Genomic DNA, 21878 nt, shown 5'->3' on the forward strand with positions numbered 1-21878 from the left:
GTCTGTTCTCATGAAACAGTGAAGCGGACTGCTTGTGGTATCTGCAAAACTCAGTTTCAGCCTTGGAATTTACCACAGCTTCTACAGAGTGGTTAATTTTAGCTTTGATAAGGTATTACCGTGCCTGAGTGGGCGCGGCTGGTGAGAGAGAGACGGTGAATCTTGTTTCTTGAATCAGAAGGCTTGATTTATTAATATATGATATAATACATTATAGTTATACTAAAAAGAATAAGGAGAGAGGTTTGCAGAGCAGCTAGGCTAGCTAGGAAGAGATAGAAAAGAATCCACAACAAAGCTGTGGCCAAGGACTCAGTCCCCTGGCTTGCACGGGTGATTGGCCCTTAATTATAAACATAAAACATGAACCAATCACCAATCAAAATAGGTGTCCCTGTTGCATTCCCCAGCAGCTGATAATAATTGTTTACCTTGTCTTCGGAGGCCTCTGGCCTCCCGAAGACACAGAAATCCGAAAGAAAGGATTTCTGTGGAGAAATGTCTGCGACAATAAGGTGCTAACATCTGTGGCCTGAATTAAGAGATTTGTTTTATTGTTATTGTTGTTTTTTTGTATTGTAGCCACTGAACTAGGGTTCTTGTTACGACTGTAGTTATCAATTATAGCTGAAGGTATTTTGAAAATCATTACATGTGATAATCAAACTTTGTGATGTACTGATACTGTGACTACCAGTGGGAAAGCAAGGGCAAATCCTTCTACTTTGATTAATAGGGCATGATTTTGAAGTGTACTGGGGATGAGAAAAGCTACTCCTGCTAGTTTTCACTGAAGATTCTTTATATCCCACATGGTCTTTTCTCTCTCTCACTCTGCATCAAATGCCAGAGGTGATGGTTGCTAACAGTTTTACAGTGGCATCAGACTAAGGCCATTCTGATCATTGTTGCTGGGTGTAAATAGTGTAGGAATAAAGAGCTTAAGAGGTTTTGTGTAATACTTTTGTCAGTGAGGTGTAACTTCAATCTAGAAAGTAATAGTGTACCTTCTTGCTTCTTGTAATGCTTCTGTAGGTTCATAACCGCCTGGAAGACTTGATAATGAGCTTACAGACAGCACAGGCAGCTGCAGAGGACCACCACAAGCAGGTACATGATGGGCTTCTGTGAACAACTGTTTCAGTCTTTGAATTTTTTGTGTATAGGTAATTGATGAAAAGATCATGTGGGTTGTGTAAGCACACAGCTGTTAAATGTCCTGGTTTTAGGGCAAGGCACCCTCAAGGGAAAAGACTGTAAATTTCCTCATTTTCCTACTGCTGTGTTTTATATGTGTTGTGGTGTGCAAGATAGTTGTGTTCATCACTGTGATTTATCTGATGAATTCCCTTCCCCATGCCACCTGCAGGGAGTGAGCCAGTGGCTGTGAAGTGCTTAGCTGCCTAGCAGGGTTAAGCCATAGCAGATGACTGATAGAGTGCGTGTTGTGGATAGCATGGGGATCTGTGGTTGAAAGCTGAGAGAGGAGAGCAGACTTTACAGATCCATATTTTCTTTGTGAGTTTGTCAGAGCTTGTCTTGAGGCCATGTTAGTTTTTGTCGTGAGACCCCAGTGTTTTACCTCCTCTGTGAGGACTTGTGAAAGCCATTCACCCTAAGGATTTTTTTTTTTACCTGAGACTTTGTGTTAAGTATTTTGTCACTTTCTGTAGCCAGTAAGCATCTCTTGTTTTTTCCTTTTTTGCTTTTTTAATTTTCTTTTTTTTTTCTTAAAAAATGCCACTAAAAGCCTCTAGTAAACTTCCAGTCTTTATACTTGAACTGAATCAGCAAGTTGCGTTCAACTCAAATGTATCTGTTGGGCAAATCTTTGTCCCTTCAGATAGAACCATCAATACCATTGTCAATTTCAAAATGTTTTCTTGCTGTGAGGAGATGTACATCTGTCACAGAAGCCATGAGGGTAGGGTATATTCTGTGGTGGGCACTAGAAAAGACTGCATTAGAAAATATGTAATGAACTCTGGAGAACCTTTGGAAGAAAGCTACAGGGTGATTTTGTGTGTGTGTTTGTTATTCCCCAAAGTTCACCTCATCTAACCACCCCTATAGCATTCATTCTTTTTACCATCTTCAGTTTCTCTTCTTGGTTATGTTTCCCAAGCTGTGTTCTACATCCCACATTAACATTAACCACAGACATGGGAAGGAGAGAGTTTCCATTTAAGTTACAGCTTTCTGTTCCAGTGTATTCTTAGTTTCTTCTTCTGCTATTGTTGCTTTTACAGGTGCAAAAGCAGAATATGCTGGCTCTGACATCAAAGGACTTGCAGAACATGTGGGAAGAGCAGTTTAAGTCAAGATCTAACCTTGAAGAGCGTGTTGCTCAACTTGACAGGGAAAAGGCAGACCTCTTTGAACAGGTAAATCCAGAAAATTCTCCAGAGACCTGAGCCAGTACCTGAGAGTACCACATTAACCTTTTGGTCGAGTTCTTAGGTGAAGAGCATTTTTTTATTACCCCTGCCATTCAGGCTCTGGATATGTCATGATTTGTGGATCATCCAGGAAGCAAATGAAAGTTATCTGGGTATCTTGTGTAAGTTTTGGAGTGATTCTCTTTGAAAGAGTTCCCAGTATGGTTTGCCTCAGTTGAACACATCAAGCAGGGCTTCAGTTCCCCAGGTCTTTCTTGGATTCCTTCTGGCTATCTTCTGACCCCTTGTTTTCTGGGCAGGGTTGAAGTATTTCATTTTTCCAGTGCAGTGCAGGGAGTAGTAGCAGTGTGTTTTCAGGGTAGTGGACGTTTAAAAGCCTTGCAGAAAAACATAGTGAAGGAATTCTGGGGGAATGAACTAGTGCTTGGGAAATCAGAAATGACTGACAGTTGCAATGGGGCAGTCTTTCCCTCTTTGTCTGTAGAGGAATAAAGGAAGTAAAAAGCAACTAGCACATAAGTAGCCACAAAGAAGGGGTGGAAGGGAATAGTTTATTGAAAAAATTCCAAAAGATCAAATTCCTCTGCCTGCTTATCAATAAAGATTCTGTAAAAGCTTTAGATTAGTTTGTATTCTCCCATGATAAGCATACCTAAATAATCCTTACTATGAGTTGAGAACTCTTAGAAGTAGTCCAGCATCTTCTCCACCTTTGCTTCAGTGGAGGCTTCTATTTTTGTTCTTCGATATTGGCCCAGTTTGCTGTGAAACCTAACATGTAACTGGGCTAATGGAGATGGACTGCAGCTTCTCCATGGAGAATGCTAGAGACACATATTGCACATAGCTGTTGTTTTTACATTTTGTGTATGTTGTGTGTCTTTTCTGTTTTGGAAGTGTGAGAGTGAAAGAAAGAAAGTGAAGAAACTGATAGAGTTAAAACGCCCAGTTGAACTCCGTCTGGACCAAGAAATGAGACGAAATGTAGAATTGCAGAAAGACTTAAAGAGGTATGGCTTTTTGATCTGGTGGAGAGATATCCCTGAATAGAAGTGCAGTTTTAGTGAACTGTAATGTAAGAATATTGGAGTAATTAGCAATATAGCCGGACAGGACGTGCCTGAGCTTGTCTGGTCCTTGCTGCTTGACCGAATAGTGGCAACTGTGGTGGTTTCACCTCAGAGACGCCTTTGGCTGGGTGGATGCTGCAGCTGGGCACCTGGAGACAAGTCCAGGCATGCAGGAGCTCAGGTTTACCTCTGGTGGAGAAGCTTTAAGGCAATGGTGAAGGAAAGGAGTCGGTTCTGATGGAGGGTTTCAATCCAAAGCTTTGTTCTGGCCCGCAGGCCTCTGAATCCAGCTCCAACAGAATTCCCTGAACCATGCGGTTGCTGGCTCTTTTAACCCCGGGCAGAGGGGGAGGGAAGGGGTCGGGATCCCACCAACCAGGTACATGATAGGAGGTCTCAAGGGACAAAGGACACCTGGATGGCCCAGTGTACCCCCAGGGGTAGATGGCATCTTTTGAATTCTGCCAATCACTCCATGCCCTTCTGGAATGCCAGGATTTCCAGACAGTACTTGGCAGGGGGCAAGAGAGGGGGAAGGAGAGGTGACTGACACACCTGGCAGGGAATTGTCATGGGAGGAACCCGAGGTTATGAGGTAAATCCTGAAATCACAATGCAAAGTAAGAACAAGTACACATACTCTGCAAGCAAACTGAAGTCTTGTGTTAGTTCCTGCAAGGTACCTCTGTGCATGAGCCTGTACTTATAGCTGCAAGAAGAATTGCCAATCCAGGTGGCCCTGCAGTTCTCCGGGGGTGGGGAACATAGTCTTCAATTCATCTTTTCAGCTGAAATTTAGATGTGCCAGATGATTTGTGGCACAGGAAGACCAGGTTTTCATCATCAATTCTTGGTACTTTCAAGTATGTTAAAGATGAAGAAAGCTATTTCTCCATGCCTTACTGGAGAGCATATAAGCAGGTTGCTTATTCCTGTGTTTCGTTGTTTCCTGAACTGATTTGCTATTTAGGTTGAAGAGACTTCTCAGTAGAGCTACGAAGAAAATAAAGGTGTATGAGGAGAGAGAAATGGAATCAGAGCTTAAGTTGAAGGGAGAAATGAAGAGTAGATACTCTGAAATGGTCAGTGAAGTTGATAGATTGAGAACAAAGGTGAGCTCTGCTTAATTTGTTTGGTTGTGGTGTTACTACTTTTCAACCCTGTGTGAAGCTTTGCCAGTTTTTCTTGCCATGTTGATGATTTGCTTTCCTTGGCTGTATTTTTGGTTTGATTTGATTGGTCTCTCTCAGTGGTTTTTCTACAGTTAGAGAAGCAGGTGACTATTAACTAATAGTGATGTAGTTCAGTATGGGTAAAGATGCAATCTGAAAGTGCAAAGCAGCATCTGCAATGGCACCAGAAGGGCAGACTGTCATGCAGAGGAAGGGCAAGCCAAGAGTGGCAGCAAGGCTGGCAGGGTCCATGACCTCATGGGCCAGGGAGCCGTCCCACAGGCACTCACTAAGAAGAACAGGACAGGGCAGGGTCAGCCAAGAGTGCAGATACTCAGGGAGGGCCTTAGAGATGGGCAGTTCTGCTGTCCTACCAGGATGAGGGTCAAGGCTGAGTGTGCAGATGATAAATAGTCTCCATGGACAACCCCTTTAGCAATTTTAACAGAATTCACTGCCTTTAGTTGCCTCTGAGTTTCTTTTTTTTTTTTCCCCCACATACAGGTTGCTGAACTTTCCCAGCAGCTGGACATGGAGTCTAAAAAAAGCATGCAGCTAGAAGCCCAAAACCGGGATTTGCGAGAAGAGCTATCTACCCTGCATGGGAACTGTGAAAAACTGGAGAAGAGCAAATGCCAGCTCAAAGAAGAAGTGGCAAAACTCCAACATCACTTAGAGACTAACATGGTGGAGCACAGCCAAATAGAGCAGTATAAAAGAGAGGTTGATGAACGAGCAGGCCAAGAAATAAGACAAAAACTACAAGAAGTCAATCTGTTTTTGCAAGTGAGTGACTTTCTGATGTGTGTCTGTAGGCACTCTGTACAGACTTTGGTTGTGGTCACCATTTTTTAGTGTTTTGCTTTGGGTGCCTGATTCTGTGTGTCAGTGCTGTACTTGTGTCTGTGCCAAAGGGCAGTGAGAGAAGGGGATATGGCTGGGCAGGAGTGTTCTTATCACCATAAGAGCAATGTCCCTGAAGGCAGGTCCCTGAATCAAAAGCTTGCCCAAGGTAGGTTTCCTTTTTGCAGTGCTTGGGCTGTGTCTGTCCACTGCTCCTTCTCACTGTTCATGCTTGAAGAAGAGGTGGTGCACCTTCCAGCTGTCACAGCCAGACCTACAGGTCCAGTTTTCTCCTTGTACAAGGGACAGTGCTCAGAAAATAAGTGACTGAAGTTGCAGGTGTGGAAGGAGGTGAGGCATCCTGCTGAGGTCTTTGAGGAATCCTGTTCTCCATGCCCTGTCCTACAGAGATAATGCCCTTTCATTAGTAGCTTTGAACAGTGGTGCTGATTTGGACTTCATCCTGAGTGAAAAGAATTATTTACCCTGGTGGTAGCTCCAGGGTTCTGCCTTGATTGCTGATGGTAATGAAGAGACACAGCTGCCTCTCTAAGCTCAGCTGAGCCCATGATCTTGGGTGCATGCAACTGACAGGTGGGGAGAGTTCTCTTGGTCTTCGTGGTGGTTGAAGGTGCACTGTCTCTTTCAGGCACAGGCAGCCTCCCAGGACAGACTAGAACACATCAGAGCAAGTCATCATGCTTCTCTGAGAAACCAGCTAAAAGACAGAATTAGAGATCTTGAATGTGAATTGGACAAGATAAAAAATACTCAACAAGAGAGTACTTTTCCAAAAGAATGTGTACAGGCAGAAGTGGAAAAGTACAAGGAGCTGTATCTGGAAGAAGTGAAAACTAGACGATCCTTAGCAAAGAAGCTGGAAAGGTAAGTCTGTGCTTTCTTTGGACTGGTAATAAGAGACTCCTTTTTCCTCATGCATATTTCTCGTTAATTCATCTTCTGCACCTGGCCAGCACTGAAAGCCTATGATGACATGTTTGTAGGAAAAGTACCTTAAGACCCTTCCCATTTAGCAGGCTGTCATTTCTCTAGTGTTTCAACAGGAATACAGCTGATCATAGCATGAACAGGAGACTTGTCAAGTTGATGTTGTTTTAACTGGCAGCTTTGTTTGCCAGTTTCTATAATCTCATCCTCTGTACAACAGAAAAAAATAATTTCATGTCCTTTATTGTTTGAATAAGAGTAGGCCTCTCAGAGAACAGATTTCTGTTCTGTGAAGGAAATATAGGAATTATCTTTTTTGGCTTCTGTTTAAGCAGTGGCTCTGAGCTTTGAGCCTTCCTTGGGAAGGGGATCAGCCCAGAGTTGTGACAGAGGTGATGTACCTTCCAGAAGAAGCTCTGTGAACACTTGGCTTTCACAGCAGGCTTTGAAGCCCTCATGCTGAGCACTCCTAAGCATTGGTGACACTGCTCCTTGCACCGAGTGTGACGTCCTAGAAACAGGCCCTCCAAACAAGCTCAGGTCAAATGATGTACTACTTTGGGAGGCTCTTCATCTCAGAAGTGAAATAATAGTTGAGGACCCAGAGAGTAACTTTGGGACGGTGTTGCTACTGAAGGTAACTGTTTGTGTGCTTGCAAATGTTTCAGAGCCAATGAGAGACTTGAGGAAGCCAATGCGAAGCTCCTCCGGGAGCGCCATAAAAGCAAATCGTTAATCACAAGCAGCATTGTCAGCGGAGGTCTGGCTGCAACTCCAGTTCTGTATTCAACTGCACTGGGACAGCTTGGCAACAATTTGGGACTGAGCAGAAGTCTCAGTCTAGGAGGAAGCTTCCTCACCCCAGCTGAGAACACGTTATCCTCAAGAAACAGGGTTGCAGCCTTTGTGGCCAAGGTAAGCATTTTGAAATACTCCTCAACTCCTGCTGAAGAGCAGCCATATGCAAGGTTCTCCCTTTTAGCCTGAAGTTAGAGTCCATTTATTGTTCCATGCCATATTGCATAATAGGCCAAAGCAACTGCTAATCATTAGAACAGTGCACAGCTGTACATTGGAAGGCTGAAGACTTTTGGCCATCAGGATTGTAAAAATTTTCAAGAGGGTAAAGGCCATAAAATATTTAAGTCAAAGCAGTGAACTGTGCCATGACATTCTTTTACAAGAAAAACTGTGACAAGGATTACTGTGGCATATGGAGCTCCCAGCTAAGCTCATCATGAAATTCCAGTGTATGGTTTGGCCAACCTATTTAAAGTGGCTAACATCACATTGAGTGACAAATCCAATCAGACATCTCTGAAACACTTTTTTCTTCTTCCTTGATCTTCACTCCAGCAGTTTGTTCACAGAACTTGCATTAGTATGTTACTACCAACAAAAGGATGCTTCAAAAATAGGATGATATGAATGGGATGGCATAACTTTGCTCTCACACTTCATTGCAGAATACATACTATGCTTAGGAGACATTTGTTCTTGTAGTTCTGCCATGTGTTATTTCATGAAATGGTAAAATTACCTGCTCTTTGGCAAGTCTTCACAGCTTTTTTTATTTTACAGCAGTGCTGCAACCTCTGCAATGCCTCTGGTCTAAGTATGCCATGTAATTAGCAGTCCCTGTGATAGCACATCCCTCACAGAAGGCTGAACATTATGCCATGGAAACCCCACGCCAATAGTTGTAATCAGTGAGAGACTCACTTAACATGGCTGAGTTTCTCTGTTGAGCTATTGTATTCTGCTGTGAAGGAAATGTGACAAGTATTTCTTCATTTTTTAAGTCCATCTCAGCTTGATGGTCCCCCCTCATTGGAAAGAACCCATTTAAACCATGTGTCTACACAGAGCACCTGTTCTACAAAAACAAGCCAAGACAACAGATGGAACCAAAGCAGCATTGGAAATGTGTAGCTGTGGCAGTTACAGAGATGAACTTGCCTGTGTAGCTGTGAACACTCTTTTGAGGGCAGAGGTGGACAGACATTACTGGAAGCACTCATGAAGTCATTCATACTGTATCATCTGCAGGGGCTGTTCTGCATACAAGCACTAGAAAGAAAGGAAAATACAGGGACTCACTGCGAAAGGGAAATAAAGAGAAGACCAGGAGGGTAGGGAGCACAGAACAAAAGAGGGAAAGAAAGGACAGAGAGATGGAAACAAGACAATTAAAAAAGGCAAAAGAGGAAATCATTCCTCTTCTTGGCAAAAAAAAGCTGCCCTAGGTTACAAGGAAAAGCTTAACAGTTGTGGCTTTTTTGGAGAAGAATGAGGAAAACAGATAGTGAAGGGAAAGAAAGTGGAAGTACTCAGTGCTTCTTAAAACTCAACTACAGCAACAGTGTTCAGGTAGTGCTTTCCATTTTCATTTTCCAGAACACATTGGAACTCTCTGAGAATCTCAAAGTTTTGTCAGTATCAAGATAGACACCTTCACGGGTTTCTGCCTTCCCCTAAGTAGGGAAATTTAATTACAGAAATTAAAAATTTCTTCAGGCATTGTTTTATACAGCTGCTAATAAATACAGATGTATAGTTCAAACTGCTGTACAGGCCTTTTCAGTGTTTTTTGAAACATGCTTCCAAATCCACTTATGAAAAATATTCGAGCTGATTCCAAGACAAGTCTGCATTAGATCTGAGAATGGTGAGACGGTTCCCTCTGTGTCCTGACTTCAAGAGCACCCATAGAGTTTCTTTCCAGAGCATGTGTGTCTCACAGCTTTGAGCATACTCTCAAGGAAGTTGTTGAACAATTATGTATGACATTTCCCCAGTCTTCAATTACTGATGTCCAGTATTTTCTTCTTAATTTGGGGGCTTTCTTTTATAGTAACATTTTTCCTTCCTAGTACAGTTTTGTTGATAGGACTTAGTCCCCTGAAGTCTCTCTGCTCTTGATCACAACCTATGGTTGTTGTCACCAGAGGAGCTGAAGATAATTTACTCTCACTATACACAGTTTGTCTTCTTAGGATTCCCTTTGAACTCTAATATTGTATCAAATTCTGAAGCTTTTCTCCCTTGAATAAAGGTGAGACAAGCAACTGCTATACCCACAGAAAACATACCTATTTCTTACCATTTCCACCAGGTTCTTTTAAGAGAAAGATGGAAATCTCAGCATGGCAGATTTCTCTCAATTAAAGCAAAAGGGTGGTGTCTGGGACTCAGATTTCCTGCTGTGAATTTATCTGCCTTCATACTAAATTGAGCTGCACATTCTATTGTGATAAGTCTTCCTGAAATCATCAATTAGGGAACAACTGAGACTGTCATGGCATCACCTGTAGCCTCAAGTACCTCAATGTTCAGTGTGTTCAGGGAAGTCTTAAAACTTGGTCTTCCCTCTCTGAGTCATAAATAGGAAGTACTGTCAGTGGTCTGTGTACCAGAATTTGGAAATGTAGTGCATAGCCCAAGGCAGAGAATGTCTGACTACTTGCTGCAAGTATTGCAAGAAGATTCTGGGACACGAGGCCACTTGTTATACTTACAAACTGTCAAGCTTCCATCCTAACAGCTATGCCAAAGGCTGCTGCAAATGAATGTGGGTGTGTAGAAAAGAATGGTGAACTCTGCTAGCTGCAACCAGTGTGAATTGGTGGATTTATGAAACCAGTTTCCCTACATGATGTGAGAGAGGGAATGTCAGCTCCCTACACTCTCTCTCAACTTCTGTTCCTTTTCTGGTTTTATTTTCCAAATGCCTCCTTTTACTTTTAGAGGTCTTTCTGTTGACACTTTTTCCTTGCTTCATGTATATGTAGGCCTTGTTCTTGTGTCTTACTGAAGACCTTTGAACTTCAGGCTGTTTTTCTTTCTTCAGATCCTTAATCAAAAATCTTCTTTCTCTTCTTTGCAGCCAGATATATGACAAGGTTTGTAGCCTGTACTATTTAACCTTGGCTGCTATTGCAAATGTTTTGTCTATTTATGCTGCTGGGTTTGATTCAAACTTACTGATGCATTCACATTGGTCTAAAGCTGGGGACACTTTGAACTTGCTGGTTTCTCTTGAGTAGAAGAGTGACTCCTGCCCAGTAGTTCTGTGCTTTATGTCTTTGTGAAGTTATGGCTTCTGTGGTAGCTCAGCTTCTGTGAGATGACACCGTATGTATGGATTTCACCTCTGCTGATGGAACTTGGTTAAACTAGAGGAGAAGGCTCTTTACTGCCCTTGCCTGTTCTGACAGTCAGGAAGTTCTGGGTAGCAACAGCAGTTGTGTGTGCAGTAGCAGTGCTGCTGTGAAGTTGAGTTCCTAGACCCTGAGTATCATCTCATAGAGTCTTGGAGGGTCCAACTTACTCTGTGCTCAAGAAGCCCCATAGGTAAGTAGTAAGTCAATATCACCTCCTGAAACAGAATTACTGAGATGGTGACTGCTGCAAGTGACCCAGTATGTTACTGCCTGAAGAGCTAAACAGTGAGACAGACACCGACTTGAGGAACAGTGGAATTTACTGTAATGTAAAACTGCATTGAATTCTGGAAGGATATGCTAAGCTAAGCAAAGCATATAATCATTAGCAAATAATTATAAAGGACAAGCTAAGTAATGCTGCTAATGATTACTACAAAAGAATGCCTATAGTGATAAAGAAAGATACATCACCAGTTACTCCAGTACTTTGCTATAATCCAAGTCTGGGACACCTCAGCTGTCAGGGAAAGATGTCACAGTGAAGGACTGGAGAACTGAGGTAACTGGGAACTCCTGTGGTGCATCCACCTTGCAGGCCACCAGGCTCCCCCAGCTTTGCTGTGAAAATAGCCCAGCTTTTATACTGTTAAACAAACAAGCTGACATAATGTGTAATTTCATTCACCTGTTGGCTTTCTCCCAAAGCCTGGCCAGGGCTCAAGGAGGAATCAAGTCTTAGATCCTGTACCCCCTTAGGAGGTTAGGCCAGATGAGTTTCTAGAAGCGGAAAGGTAAATACATGTTCTGCCAGTAAATGTACACATATAACAATAGTTTGTTAATGAGCAGATATATATATAGATAACATTTGGTTGGAAGGTTCATCTAAGGTCAACTTTGCCTCCAGGTCTATTGTTGAGGCCTCATTAGGGCCTGTTGTTCAGTCCTTGGTACTTCATGACTTTTCCAGAGGGGGCAGGAGGACAGTGGAGACATTGTCAGTCCTCAAGGTGTATTTTCATTCAAAGGCCTTTTCCTTCCTTTTCAGAGGAATCCATGTGTTTGCTATATTTCCGCACATGAAAAAAAAAATTGCCGCTTGGAGGCAGTTGGATTTTTGGTACCACTGAGAAGAGTTTGGCTCCATCTCTGTTACTCCGCCCCTGGTAGTTAATACACACAGACAGGGTCACCTGAGCTTTGTCTGCTCCAGGAAAGAAACAGTCACAGCTCTCTCAGCCTTTCCACATAGTTCATGTGGCCTTCAGCATCTTCTTGGCCATCACAGGCCATCACCTCCATTTGGTGATTAAACCTATTTTTAGGTTTAATCATGTTGTCCATGGGGTTTAAGAATGTTTTAGAAGTTTTAGCAGTTACGTTTGGGTGATACTATGTCTTAACTATATTTTTGATGTATAATTCTAGGTACGACAGGAACTGGATGAAAAAATCACTAAGGAACTGAAAGAAGGTAATGTGTCATTCAATTTAGAGGGTTATTAAGGGAAAAGGTGTCTATTTCTAACAGCTTTCAAGCCATTATTTTCAACTTCTGCTAAGCACAGAGATTTTTTTCTGCAAGCTCTCCAGTTTAGACTTGAATGCAAAAAATTCCTGCTTTCCAAAACATTGCATAGAATGTTATGCACTTGCCTTGGAGTGCATAACATAACATGCACAAGCAAAAAGAAAATTCATCCACTGCTTCACTCAGAAACACTGAGCTTAGGATGAAGCTGCTATTCACTAGAGTTAATCTCCAGCAAAGACATCAAAGAAGCACCCAGACTTTTACAGATCTTTATAGGCTTCAGCCTTCCCTTTCTTCCCTGTACATGGATTGCATTCAGTACTAAACCATACCTTACATATTCTCTGCTCTTAGATCTTGGTTTTTTTTTTTTTTTTTTTGCTATGATTCATGGCTTGTCTTTGTAGCTTAGGTGTTGCAGTCTTGTTTTGAATAATTAAGAAGAACTTGATCAGGGATAAAAGACAACATTTCTTTAGGAAGAGATGGTTCAGTAGTGTTTAGGCAAACATGAGTTCAATGCTTGCAACATGGAGCCTAAAACACCCTCTGTAACTTGAGGCCAGGCATCCAAAGAGGAAATCCACTTGCTTCATGATGGCTGGTCCTCCAGAGTCACTGCTTTGCAGGGACTGCAGCTGTGCAGTTGTAGTGTTGTAATCAAGCACAGCTCTGAACACTTAAGGAAAGCGAAGACTTCAGGTTGAAGAGCTCTGCAGGGGCTCCATTAAGAAGCCCTGTTAAGGGCCACTGGAGTCGTGTGGAGTCCCACAAGATGTTCAGGGTGTAGCCTCTGGAATGTCTGTCAGTAGCTTTAGAAATGCTGTTGACTGATAACCACATGTGCACAAAATGTGTTTCTTCCTTTGTGCCCAGCTCTTCCCTTATTAGGTGTCCTTGGAAATTTTAAAGTCTCGTTCAGATTTGCAGACTCTCGAGTTATGCAGGGCCCTCGACTCTTATTTCTCCATGTCTCCTGTAGAAGTAACATAACCCATCTTGTCTCTTTTCTCCTCAGCCACTGCTGAACTTGAAACTGGATTTGCTGGATCTTCCAAAAACCTTCATGTGGACCAGGATCCCCTTTCCAGAGCAATAGAGGAGTACCGTGATGTTTTAACCAAAAATTACATGATTTGAATGAAGTGCTGTGGAAAGGCTCTGAACACTTTGCTTTTATAGAAAGCACATCTATGGTTTCCCTTCTCCCCAGTTCAGATGTGAAAACTTTTTCATTGCAGACTGAATATAAACTCTATTAAGTGGATGTCAAGCACGGTGCACCCATCTGTTCGGTTTTTCTGCATAGCTGGTTTCTTTTGCACTCACAATAAGAACCACATCTTTTTTTTTTTTCTGACCAGGAGATTGACTGATCTGGATCCTTGAGCTTGACAAAACTGTCAGAAATGTTTCCTCTTACAGTAGTTTCATTATGTTGCATTATTTGTGTTCTGTGTTTTAACAAAAGCATTCCCTTTGTTCTGTTTATTCCTTTCACCCAATGTGTTTGTAAGTTCTCCAGTGTTATTTCAATGCTTAGGACATCATTTGATGTTCTTTGAGTACAGTGCTTCAATCCTGATGCAGTACTAAGTTCTGCTAATTAACTTATAGTGGTGTTCAAGCTGGAGAAAAGGGCACTTTACATTGTTGTCACTTTATGCAACATAAGTTTAAAATGACCGAGTGTGTAGTAGTGCCAAGACTTGTTTTATGGTCTTTTTGGTATTTTTATTTTGTATCACAGAATGAGTGAGGTTGGAAGGGACCTCTGGAGGCTATGTTTTCTAGCCCTCCTGCTCCAGGAGGACCACCTTTAGCTAGTTTCCCAGATCTGTGTTAGTTTTTTAATTAAAAAATGGAGACTCCAAAGCCTCCATAGGCAACCTGGCCTCATGATGAGTCACTGTCACAATACACTTGAATATCATGAGGGGTATTCAAACTCAGTACCTCTCATGGTATTGGTGTTGATTTCTGTATGAAAAATTGCTGCAGCTTCAGACTTTTGCAACTCTTGCTTAAACACGGTATACCTGAAAACACTTTCAGTGGGAGGGATAAAAAAGGAACATTAATATCATCAACACTCCTCAGTACTGTCCAGAACTTGTGTGATAGCATACCCAATCTTTTTGTTGCTGCTAGCAGCTAATGATGTGGTGTCTGTAGCACAGATGTGATGGAAAATTGATAGCAACCATATACGCAGTTTTACTTATTTCAGAGAGTTATTTTAAATTAAGATGTGCGTTGTCATTTCCCATCTGCAAAAGTCACAGGTCTGGAAAAGAAAGAATAATTGTACTGAGATGAATCAAGACTGAAATAATTTTAGGATTTTACCCACTATTTTGAGGACTTGAGTTAACAGATAGTGAGAAAAGCATTAAATGCTGCTGTAACACTTCCTTTTTATATGAATACATTTTTGTGAAGTTATTACACTGTATTTAATTGAACTTGATATTTAATAAACTTTGCAGTCTAGAGCATGGCTTTGTTTTATTGTTCCTTTTTCTTGACACTGCTTTCCACCCCTTCCCTGCTCATAGAACTCTCTAGAACTCTCCTGTGCTCACAGATGCACCTTGCCTGTCCCTCTATAAGAGACTGGCCTGCTACAGATGAGTGACTCAAACACTGGACCATGTGCAGTAACTGCCCAGGTGCTGCAGGAGACTGGACTGGCTCAAACAGTCAGCTGGGTGCTTGGCCACTGGTGCACAGAGTGGCCTCCCCAGTGCAGGTGGGTGTGCACACCTGAGGCTGCAAACTGGCATTCCACATAACGGAAGAGGCTGATAACAGGCAAATCCTGCAAAGTGGGATAGTCCTTCTTACCATGCCAGATCTTCCCTTACATAATGGCTCAGCTGTGAGAACTCCCCTCTGAAGTACTATAACATGAAGGTATTTATCTCAGCTGGTGGGCCATGATTATTGAGCTACAATGGGTAAGAGACTGCTGCAACACCTTAGAAGATGTCAATGACTCAGGGAGTGTCCCATGATCCAGTACTGCATCATCCAGGGGAAGCAGAGGGGCCTTTCTACCTAGCCTCAGCTAATATAAACCCCATGGACCTGGTGTTATGGGGGCTCTTTGCTGCCCACTTGATGGGTACAGTCTGCAACCACCACATCAACAGGACTGCAGCTGCCAATGAGACAAGAGAACCAAGAGGCTGTCATTGGAACCTGCGGGTTGGTGATACTTCTGATGTTTATTCTGTTTTTCAGTTTCTCTTCTCTCCCTCTCCTCCTCCACTTGTCTTTTTCCTATCTCTCTCTACCTCACATTTACTGATAAATAAAAATCTGTACTAATGCCTTTGGCATATGGTCTCGCCAGCACATTTAGTCAGACAGAGGCTTGTCTCTAATAATTTTAATAACTGGTCAGAACTTAACAGCCACAGGCCAGGCAAATGTGTCCTGTGGTAGAAGCTTCTTAGAAGTTTCTCACTTTATTAAATTACTGAGGCTCAGGTGGCCCATGGCAGAGAGCATAGGAACTTCAGTCCTTTCAGTACTTTCATAACTAATGTTCTGCTGCTTAAAGACCCAAGACAATACAGGGCATTGCTCAGGCACACCTGTGTGTTGAAGAGTGGCATTAACAGTAGGGTAGCCTGGTAATTCCCTTTTAGCTAAGGGCCATTTTGCTGCCATCTGCACTTTGCCATTGAAACTCAGAAATAGCATAATTAGAACCACACTCAAAATTATTGAGATGTACAGTGTAGTTATAAAACACTGTACATGTCTTATCCATCAATGAAATTAATACAAACATATTGTTTGCTTTTCTTACTCCTTTCTGCATTGGCTGGACTTTTGTAAAATGGTGAAATCAGAAGTTACTAGCATAAAACTCAAAATTACTTCATGGCTATTATAAATAATGCAAGAAGTTAACCTAGTCTCTAGACAAATGAGGAAGCTGTCCCATTCAGCCACGTAATGATCTTCACTTAAATTATAACAATTGCTCTGTTCCATTCTTATCAGAGACTGTTTCCACTTGGATCCTGACAATTTTAACTGAATGTGAGCTGATGACTTTTCACAGAAGCTGTCTTGAAAATCAGAAGCACAATTCCAGAGGGATCCTACCTTACTACAGTTACACAAAATAATCTTAAACCTTTCTTTTTCAAGTCCTTGACCATTTGCCCTTCCTGGATTTAAACCTCACGCCTGACTCTTGTATCCAGGATGAGTTAGGATAACCTGTAGAAGAAACACAGCAAAAAGCAAGAAGGCTGCTTCCCTTCAGCATTGATGAGCACACACCTTCATGGATTTTGCACTTGCACTTTAATCATGGAAATCATTCTGCACGCTCCTACTGCTAATGATCTGATTGTTAGGAGAAAGGCTGGCCCCCGTCCTATTGACTGCTTACATCCTAAGTGCTGGTTTTTAAATCTGTTTCCAAACTGACTGAAGTTCTATTGTCTGATGTTTCCTCCACAGCATCACACATTTTCAATCAGCCTCAGCTCCTTAGCCATAATCACTTCCTGCCTTGGCTTCTGTTCAGTCTTGTAACTCAGTGCAAAACAGAGTTGTACATTAGGTCTGTATGCATGAAATGGTACAGATGAGGTGGTATTTACGTGGCACTTGGCAAGAAATGGTTTTATTAATGGGAAATGCTACAAACCAAATTTGAAACTTTTATAGATAGCTTGGGGGGGGGTTAATGCTGCATGTTTATTCTTGGTCTTTTGCATGCATGCTGCTGTGAATACAAGCTTGACAGCCTGTCCCCTGTATCCAAGGTCTCTACATCACACATGTTCATCAGTGTGAATGCTGCAGATCCCAGCCATACACCCCCTGCAGCTCTGGCCAATTTGCAGAAACATGACAGCATTTATGTGCACACATCTGCATCACCAACAGAGTTGAAGTCTGAAAATTACACAAGTGAGAATTACCAAAAATTTAAGCACAAAAATAAAAAGCAATAACCATAACTAAAAAGTACCATTTTAGAATAGGAAGCTTCCATATAAAATTCCAGTGCCTTAAAATACTTCTGAGTAGAAAATGGTTTCTCACAATTTCTCAGTATTTCTTATAAGATGAATTATTTATACAGATACAATAACTGTACCTGTGTTTAAGAGAATTTCACTACAATGACCACTGTTGTAAAGCCCAACATTGTTCACATTCAACAAGTTTCCATCCTAGTTATTTCTATTTTTTATGCATTAGAGTACTTCAGGTCCAACTTCTTCAATTTCTCCACTGAATAATTTCCACTCCCATTTCTATGCACTGTAATCATCACTGGATTCGACACTACAGATAAAATAAACCAAGAGTATAAAACAGTATGGCAGGAAAGCTATTAAAGAGGTTTTAGCAGACAAAAGCAGCACATGTGCTTGTCCTCTCTAAAGCAATGAAAGCCTTTCATCTAAAAGTGCAAGGAGCCGGAAAGAAGTTGAACACGGAGTGAAATTTTTTGGCATCCGGTGGCACTGTTACTGATGTAAGGCTGACCGGCAGCAGCACATTGTTCCAAGCAAGTTCCAGAGCTCCTGGAACGTGCTGCAATGCTCCAGGAAGGAACATTAACAAGTAGGTAAGTCCTGCTTTTATGGCTAGTAAGCAGGTTTTGGCAAAAGTCTGAATGCTATTGCGTTTTTAGCTTTGGTTTTCACCTGCGTCAGTGAAGCTTTTGTTTCCTTCAGGGAAAATGCTACTGATGTAAGAAATGTCAGCATTTCTGCCACTACTGTAAAAGTTACAGAAAAAAAAGGCCCCTGAAAAGGACCTGAAGGCAAAATACAGCACTCTGAGAGAGGCCATCAGGAACAGGATTTCCAGAACAAATACCTGGCTCTTTACTATCTTCTGTCATGTATTTTCAACCTAGGTGTTGTACAAGCTTTCCCTCCCTCACCTCAACAATCTTGAACTTCTGGCACATCTGGGTTTCATAGTTATTTGTCCATGAATACCTGATACTTGAAGTTATAATGCCTTATTATTTAAGCAACACAGAAGTTCAAACTGATTGATAGGACACAGTTTTCCTGGCTACTTCAAGTGCCACTTAATCCACTAAATAATTTTCATTATTCTTATCAATAAGCTGCAGTTCCATCAAATGGAAAGTAGAAATAAGAATCCATTAGTAAAAATCAGTAGAGTAGCATACACTGGTGCCACAAATGTATCATAGATCAAATATAACTAGCAAACACACCTTGGTGTTCTAACTGGCATAACTCACACTCACAGTTTCCAAGTCTCTTCAACTGAGGCTTCTCCTTCAGAAGTGCTGTTGTGGTCATGGTAATTTAATTCCTAAAGGAGCAACAGCAAATTACTTACTATTTGTCATATTAACAATGGAATAAATTAAATCCTTTCATGCCAATGCATGGAGAATACAACTCTGGTATTTAAGGATAATTTCTATATCCATCTGCAGAATAAAATTCTTAGCAGAGTGCAGCAGAGGCTAATTGGTGGAATTATGTTGCCATGGGTACAAAACACCTACTCAGGCACACAGATTTGGTACATCTGCTACAAAAGTAGTAGTGGCCATGAGATAAATACCACTGACCTGCACTTTCACCTTCAGTTCTAGCACTGAGTGTTTGATGTGTACCTCAGCTGTTTACTTATAAAATGGAGTGGAGAATAAACACTACCTCCAGGGCTAAGGACAACAGGCTATAGTTGATAGGAAAGGTCAAGTTATACAGAAATTGTCCACTGTGGGATTATAACCTGAAACCAGTACCCGTGTTCAATCCAGTACAGCCAGTAACCCACTTGTAGGCCATGCAATATGTGAAGCACTTTGATGTGGATTGCAGTTAGAGAAATTGCCATTGGACCACAGAAGGTAGTTTCTCTGTTTCTTCATGCACACCAAATTAATTTACTTAATCTCCTCATAAACCAGCTCATTCATTTCACTGGAAGATTTTTCCACTAGTCAAGAGTTGTCCTTTCACTCCAAGATCTCGATTAACCAAACAAAAGGAGGAAGTGACCAACCTATGACAATGCAGGAAATTCAATGGCATATGACAATTACCTCCAATTCCGCATTACTTCCTTTTGGCCTTAGTATCACCTTTTTCTGCCCTTCTCATTTTTGTATAGCATGTTTATTACTCTGCAAGGACTCACTAGATTTTATTGAATATCCTTGTTATTTACTGAATATTTAATCTAGGCTCACTGCAGGGAGACAGTTTCAGGAAGAAAGTATTCATGATCTCAGCAGGGCTCTTCATGTACCCCATGCAACCAGCTGACAGCCATAAGGCACCAGCAGTCAGAACTCTTAGGGAGCACCTTCAGTTCCAGAAAGAGAGTTACTCTTCTTTGTTGAGAGTACTTTTCTCTCCAGGAAGAATAAATCAAAGGCTTTTTGCAGACAATACTACTTATCTCCCAGGAGAAATTTGCTTTGCTGCATCTCTGCAATCAGTGTTAAACAGGAGAACCTTCAACCCAGCCAGCTGCACACAGCAAACATACCCCTTCTCAACACAGGAGAACCTGTGGTGCTCTTTTCTCATTCCATCCAGTTCTTTCACACCTCTTCAGCATCTGGGTTTTGCTCTCAAAAATTCAACTCTGCTTTATTTGCTCTGTTGTACCTTTTTAGTACTTTCAATGTGCTTGCAACACTGACTGCAGAGTTCCCCTAGTGTGAAACACATACACAGGCTTTACCTGTGCTGAGCTTCCACCCCACTCTTCCTCTGGGGACTAACACTCTCTTCAGAATCACTACTACTAGGCCATCAGTCTATGGCCACTTTGTGGTTTCAATTGCACTGATTTCTCCCATCTTTTTTCATTTATGAAAACAATGACATAAATTACTCTCATTGGTGACCTGTTTTTTAGCCTACTGTGCTACAGTCTTGATTAAATGAAAATACTCTTTCAGACTGGTTATAATTCAACTTCATACATTAAATACTATTTTACTGAGTGATTTCTCTATACTTACAGGTACCTAGTTAGCCACTATAGCTTAGAGTCCCTGAAAGTTCAAAAAGCTTTAATTGCATCTTAAAATTTTTAAAGAATTATCAAGTCCTACATTTGATTTTAATAAATACCTTCTGACTAGGTCTCCTGGCTTTGATCCCTTCACCATTACAAATGATGTGTTTGAGGTAAATGGTCCCCATAATGCATTAGCATTCCATAACTAATCTTCAAACATAATTTCTCAGCTATAAGACAACATATTTCCATAGTTTTTCCAGTGCTACTACAAGTATTCAACCCATGTGCTTCAACTATAACTCTCCTAATACATCCAACAATAAGTAGTGCATTAGTGCATCCTGACTCCACTCTTTGCCTCTGCACTTTTTGCTGAGCTCTAAAACACCTAAATTAATAATCTGCTTTTTCTTTATCCATACAATTCAGTTCCTATACTTTCTTTTCTCTTGTGAAGGTATCAGCAATTCAGTAGCAAAAAGGCTTTTTTCTTGCCTGTTAAATGAAACTCGATTCTCTCGACATAATCAATTATGGCCAGGATTAGTACTGACTTCTGGTAATCACAGGAAAAACATTATTTGACTTATTCAATGTTTGCTTGGCAGTTCCAAGAAAAAATGTGGACAGAACACAACACAGTAGTAGATCACCAGATGAATAAAGGCAAAAAAAGGTTTGCTGGGCTTCACATGCTCCACCAAGAACAATCTTAGAAAACAAGGTGGAAACTACAAGACTTGAGAGACATTTTATGGAAAACAAATATCTTCAATGTATTTGGTTTCCAAACAGTGAACTTGCAATGAAATAAATCCCATCTAATAGTAAAATTAGTATAAAACCCCCTAATATGCACATTAAAATTCCTTTTTGTTTGTTTTGACAGCACATTTATAGACAGGGGAAAATACTGGACCTGTGGGACACTGGGGAATACAAGAGCTTTGTTCAAGAGTACAGACTTCATGCTGATATGGCATCAAACACACTATGCTGCACAGAGCTTGTCCCACTCAGCTTGGTATAAGAGGTCTGTATGTGACCATTGTTACTCGGGATCCTTAGATCCAATATTAAGCCAAATTTCTTTCAAAATAAGTAATTTTCCTACCAAAAGCACTTCTGTATCTTCTAAACTACATTTTAAGACAATGGTTACACATTAGCAAACACACAATTCTCTTTCTGTAGGTCTTACCCAAATTTTGAGCAACACAACAGCTGCTGAAAGGTAAAGATAGAGAATTAGTTGGTCTGGAATTTAATGGGCTTCAAATAAGTCATGCATTTGGGTTTTTTGTTCCTGCTCAAAAGTCTGTTTCTCCAATTTGTCTGCAAGGATTAAGGCATTACAAACTCCTGCACCTCCAGTGGAGTCAAGGTCTGACACCACAAAAAAAAAAAGTACTATGTGCATATGCCATTAATTAGACTGTGAAAGCTTTTAACATTCTTCCTTTCTGCACTACACACATAGACAAAAAAAAAATTACAAAGAACACCTTTCTACATACAGCCACAACTGCATTTAGAGATGGTTAAACTGACTGGCACACATCTACCTTCAAATAATCCTGGGTTAACTTGAAAAAAACCTTGGTTTACCTTTAGGAATGAGATCTTATTTTAAGAACAAGGTATATATACACAGTACCAGGACCATCACTGATACTGATTGCATTTCCCAGTGAAATTACGCAGCCTGAAATTCAAAAGAAATGCAATGAAAG

General features: G+C 41.2%; 1 protein-coding gene across 3 annotated transcripts in view; it reads left to right on the forward strand.

The window, feature by feature from the left end:
• The window catches only part of LOC132073273 (ankyrin repeat domain-containing protein 26-like), a 48580-nt gene extending 33950 nt beyond the window's left edge, over positions 1 to 14630 (forward strand). For 2 of the 3 annotated variants that reach the window (XM_059472192.1, XM_059472193.1), the window contains exons 29-37: positions 1036 to 1110; positions 2250 to 2384; positions 3297 to 3409; positions 4440 to 4581; positions 5146 to 5427; positions 6134 to 6369; positions 7101 to 7347; positions 12027 to 12072; positions 13151 to 14630. In XM_059472192.1, the coding sequence (XP_059328175.1) occupies positions 1036 to 1110; positions 2250 to 2384; positions 3297 to 3409; positions 4440 to 4581; positions 5146 to 5427; positions 6134 to 6369; positions 7101 to 7347; positions 12027 to 12072; positions 13151 to 13272 (1398 nt within the window). In that variant the 3' untranslated portion in view covers positions 13273 to 14630. Of the gene's footprint in view, positions 1 to 1035; positions 1111 to 2249; positions 2385 to 3296; positions 3410 to 4439; positions 4582 to 5145; positions 5428 to 6133; positions 6370 to 7100; positions 7348 to 12026; positions 12073 to 13150 lie in introns of those variants that run through there. The other variant, XM_059472194.1, reaches the window with a different exon arrangement.
• The last annotated feature ends 7248 nt before the right edge of the window (positions 14631 to 21878 follow it).

This window comes from Ammospiza nelsoni, chromosome 5 (genome assembly GCF_027579445.1).
Source record: "Ammospiza nelsoni isolate bAmmNel1 chromosome 5, bAmmNel1.pri, whole genome shotgun sequence".
NCBI classification, from domain to species: domain Eukaryota; kingdom Metazoa; phylum Chordata; class Aves; order Passeriformes; family Passerellidae; genus Ammospiza; species Ammospiza nelsoni.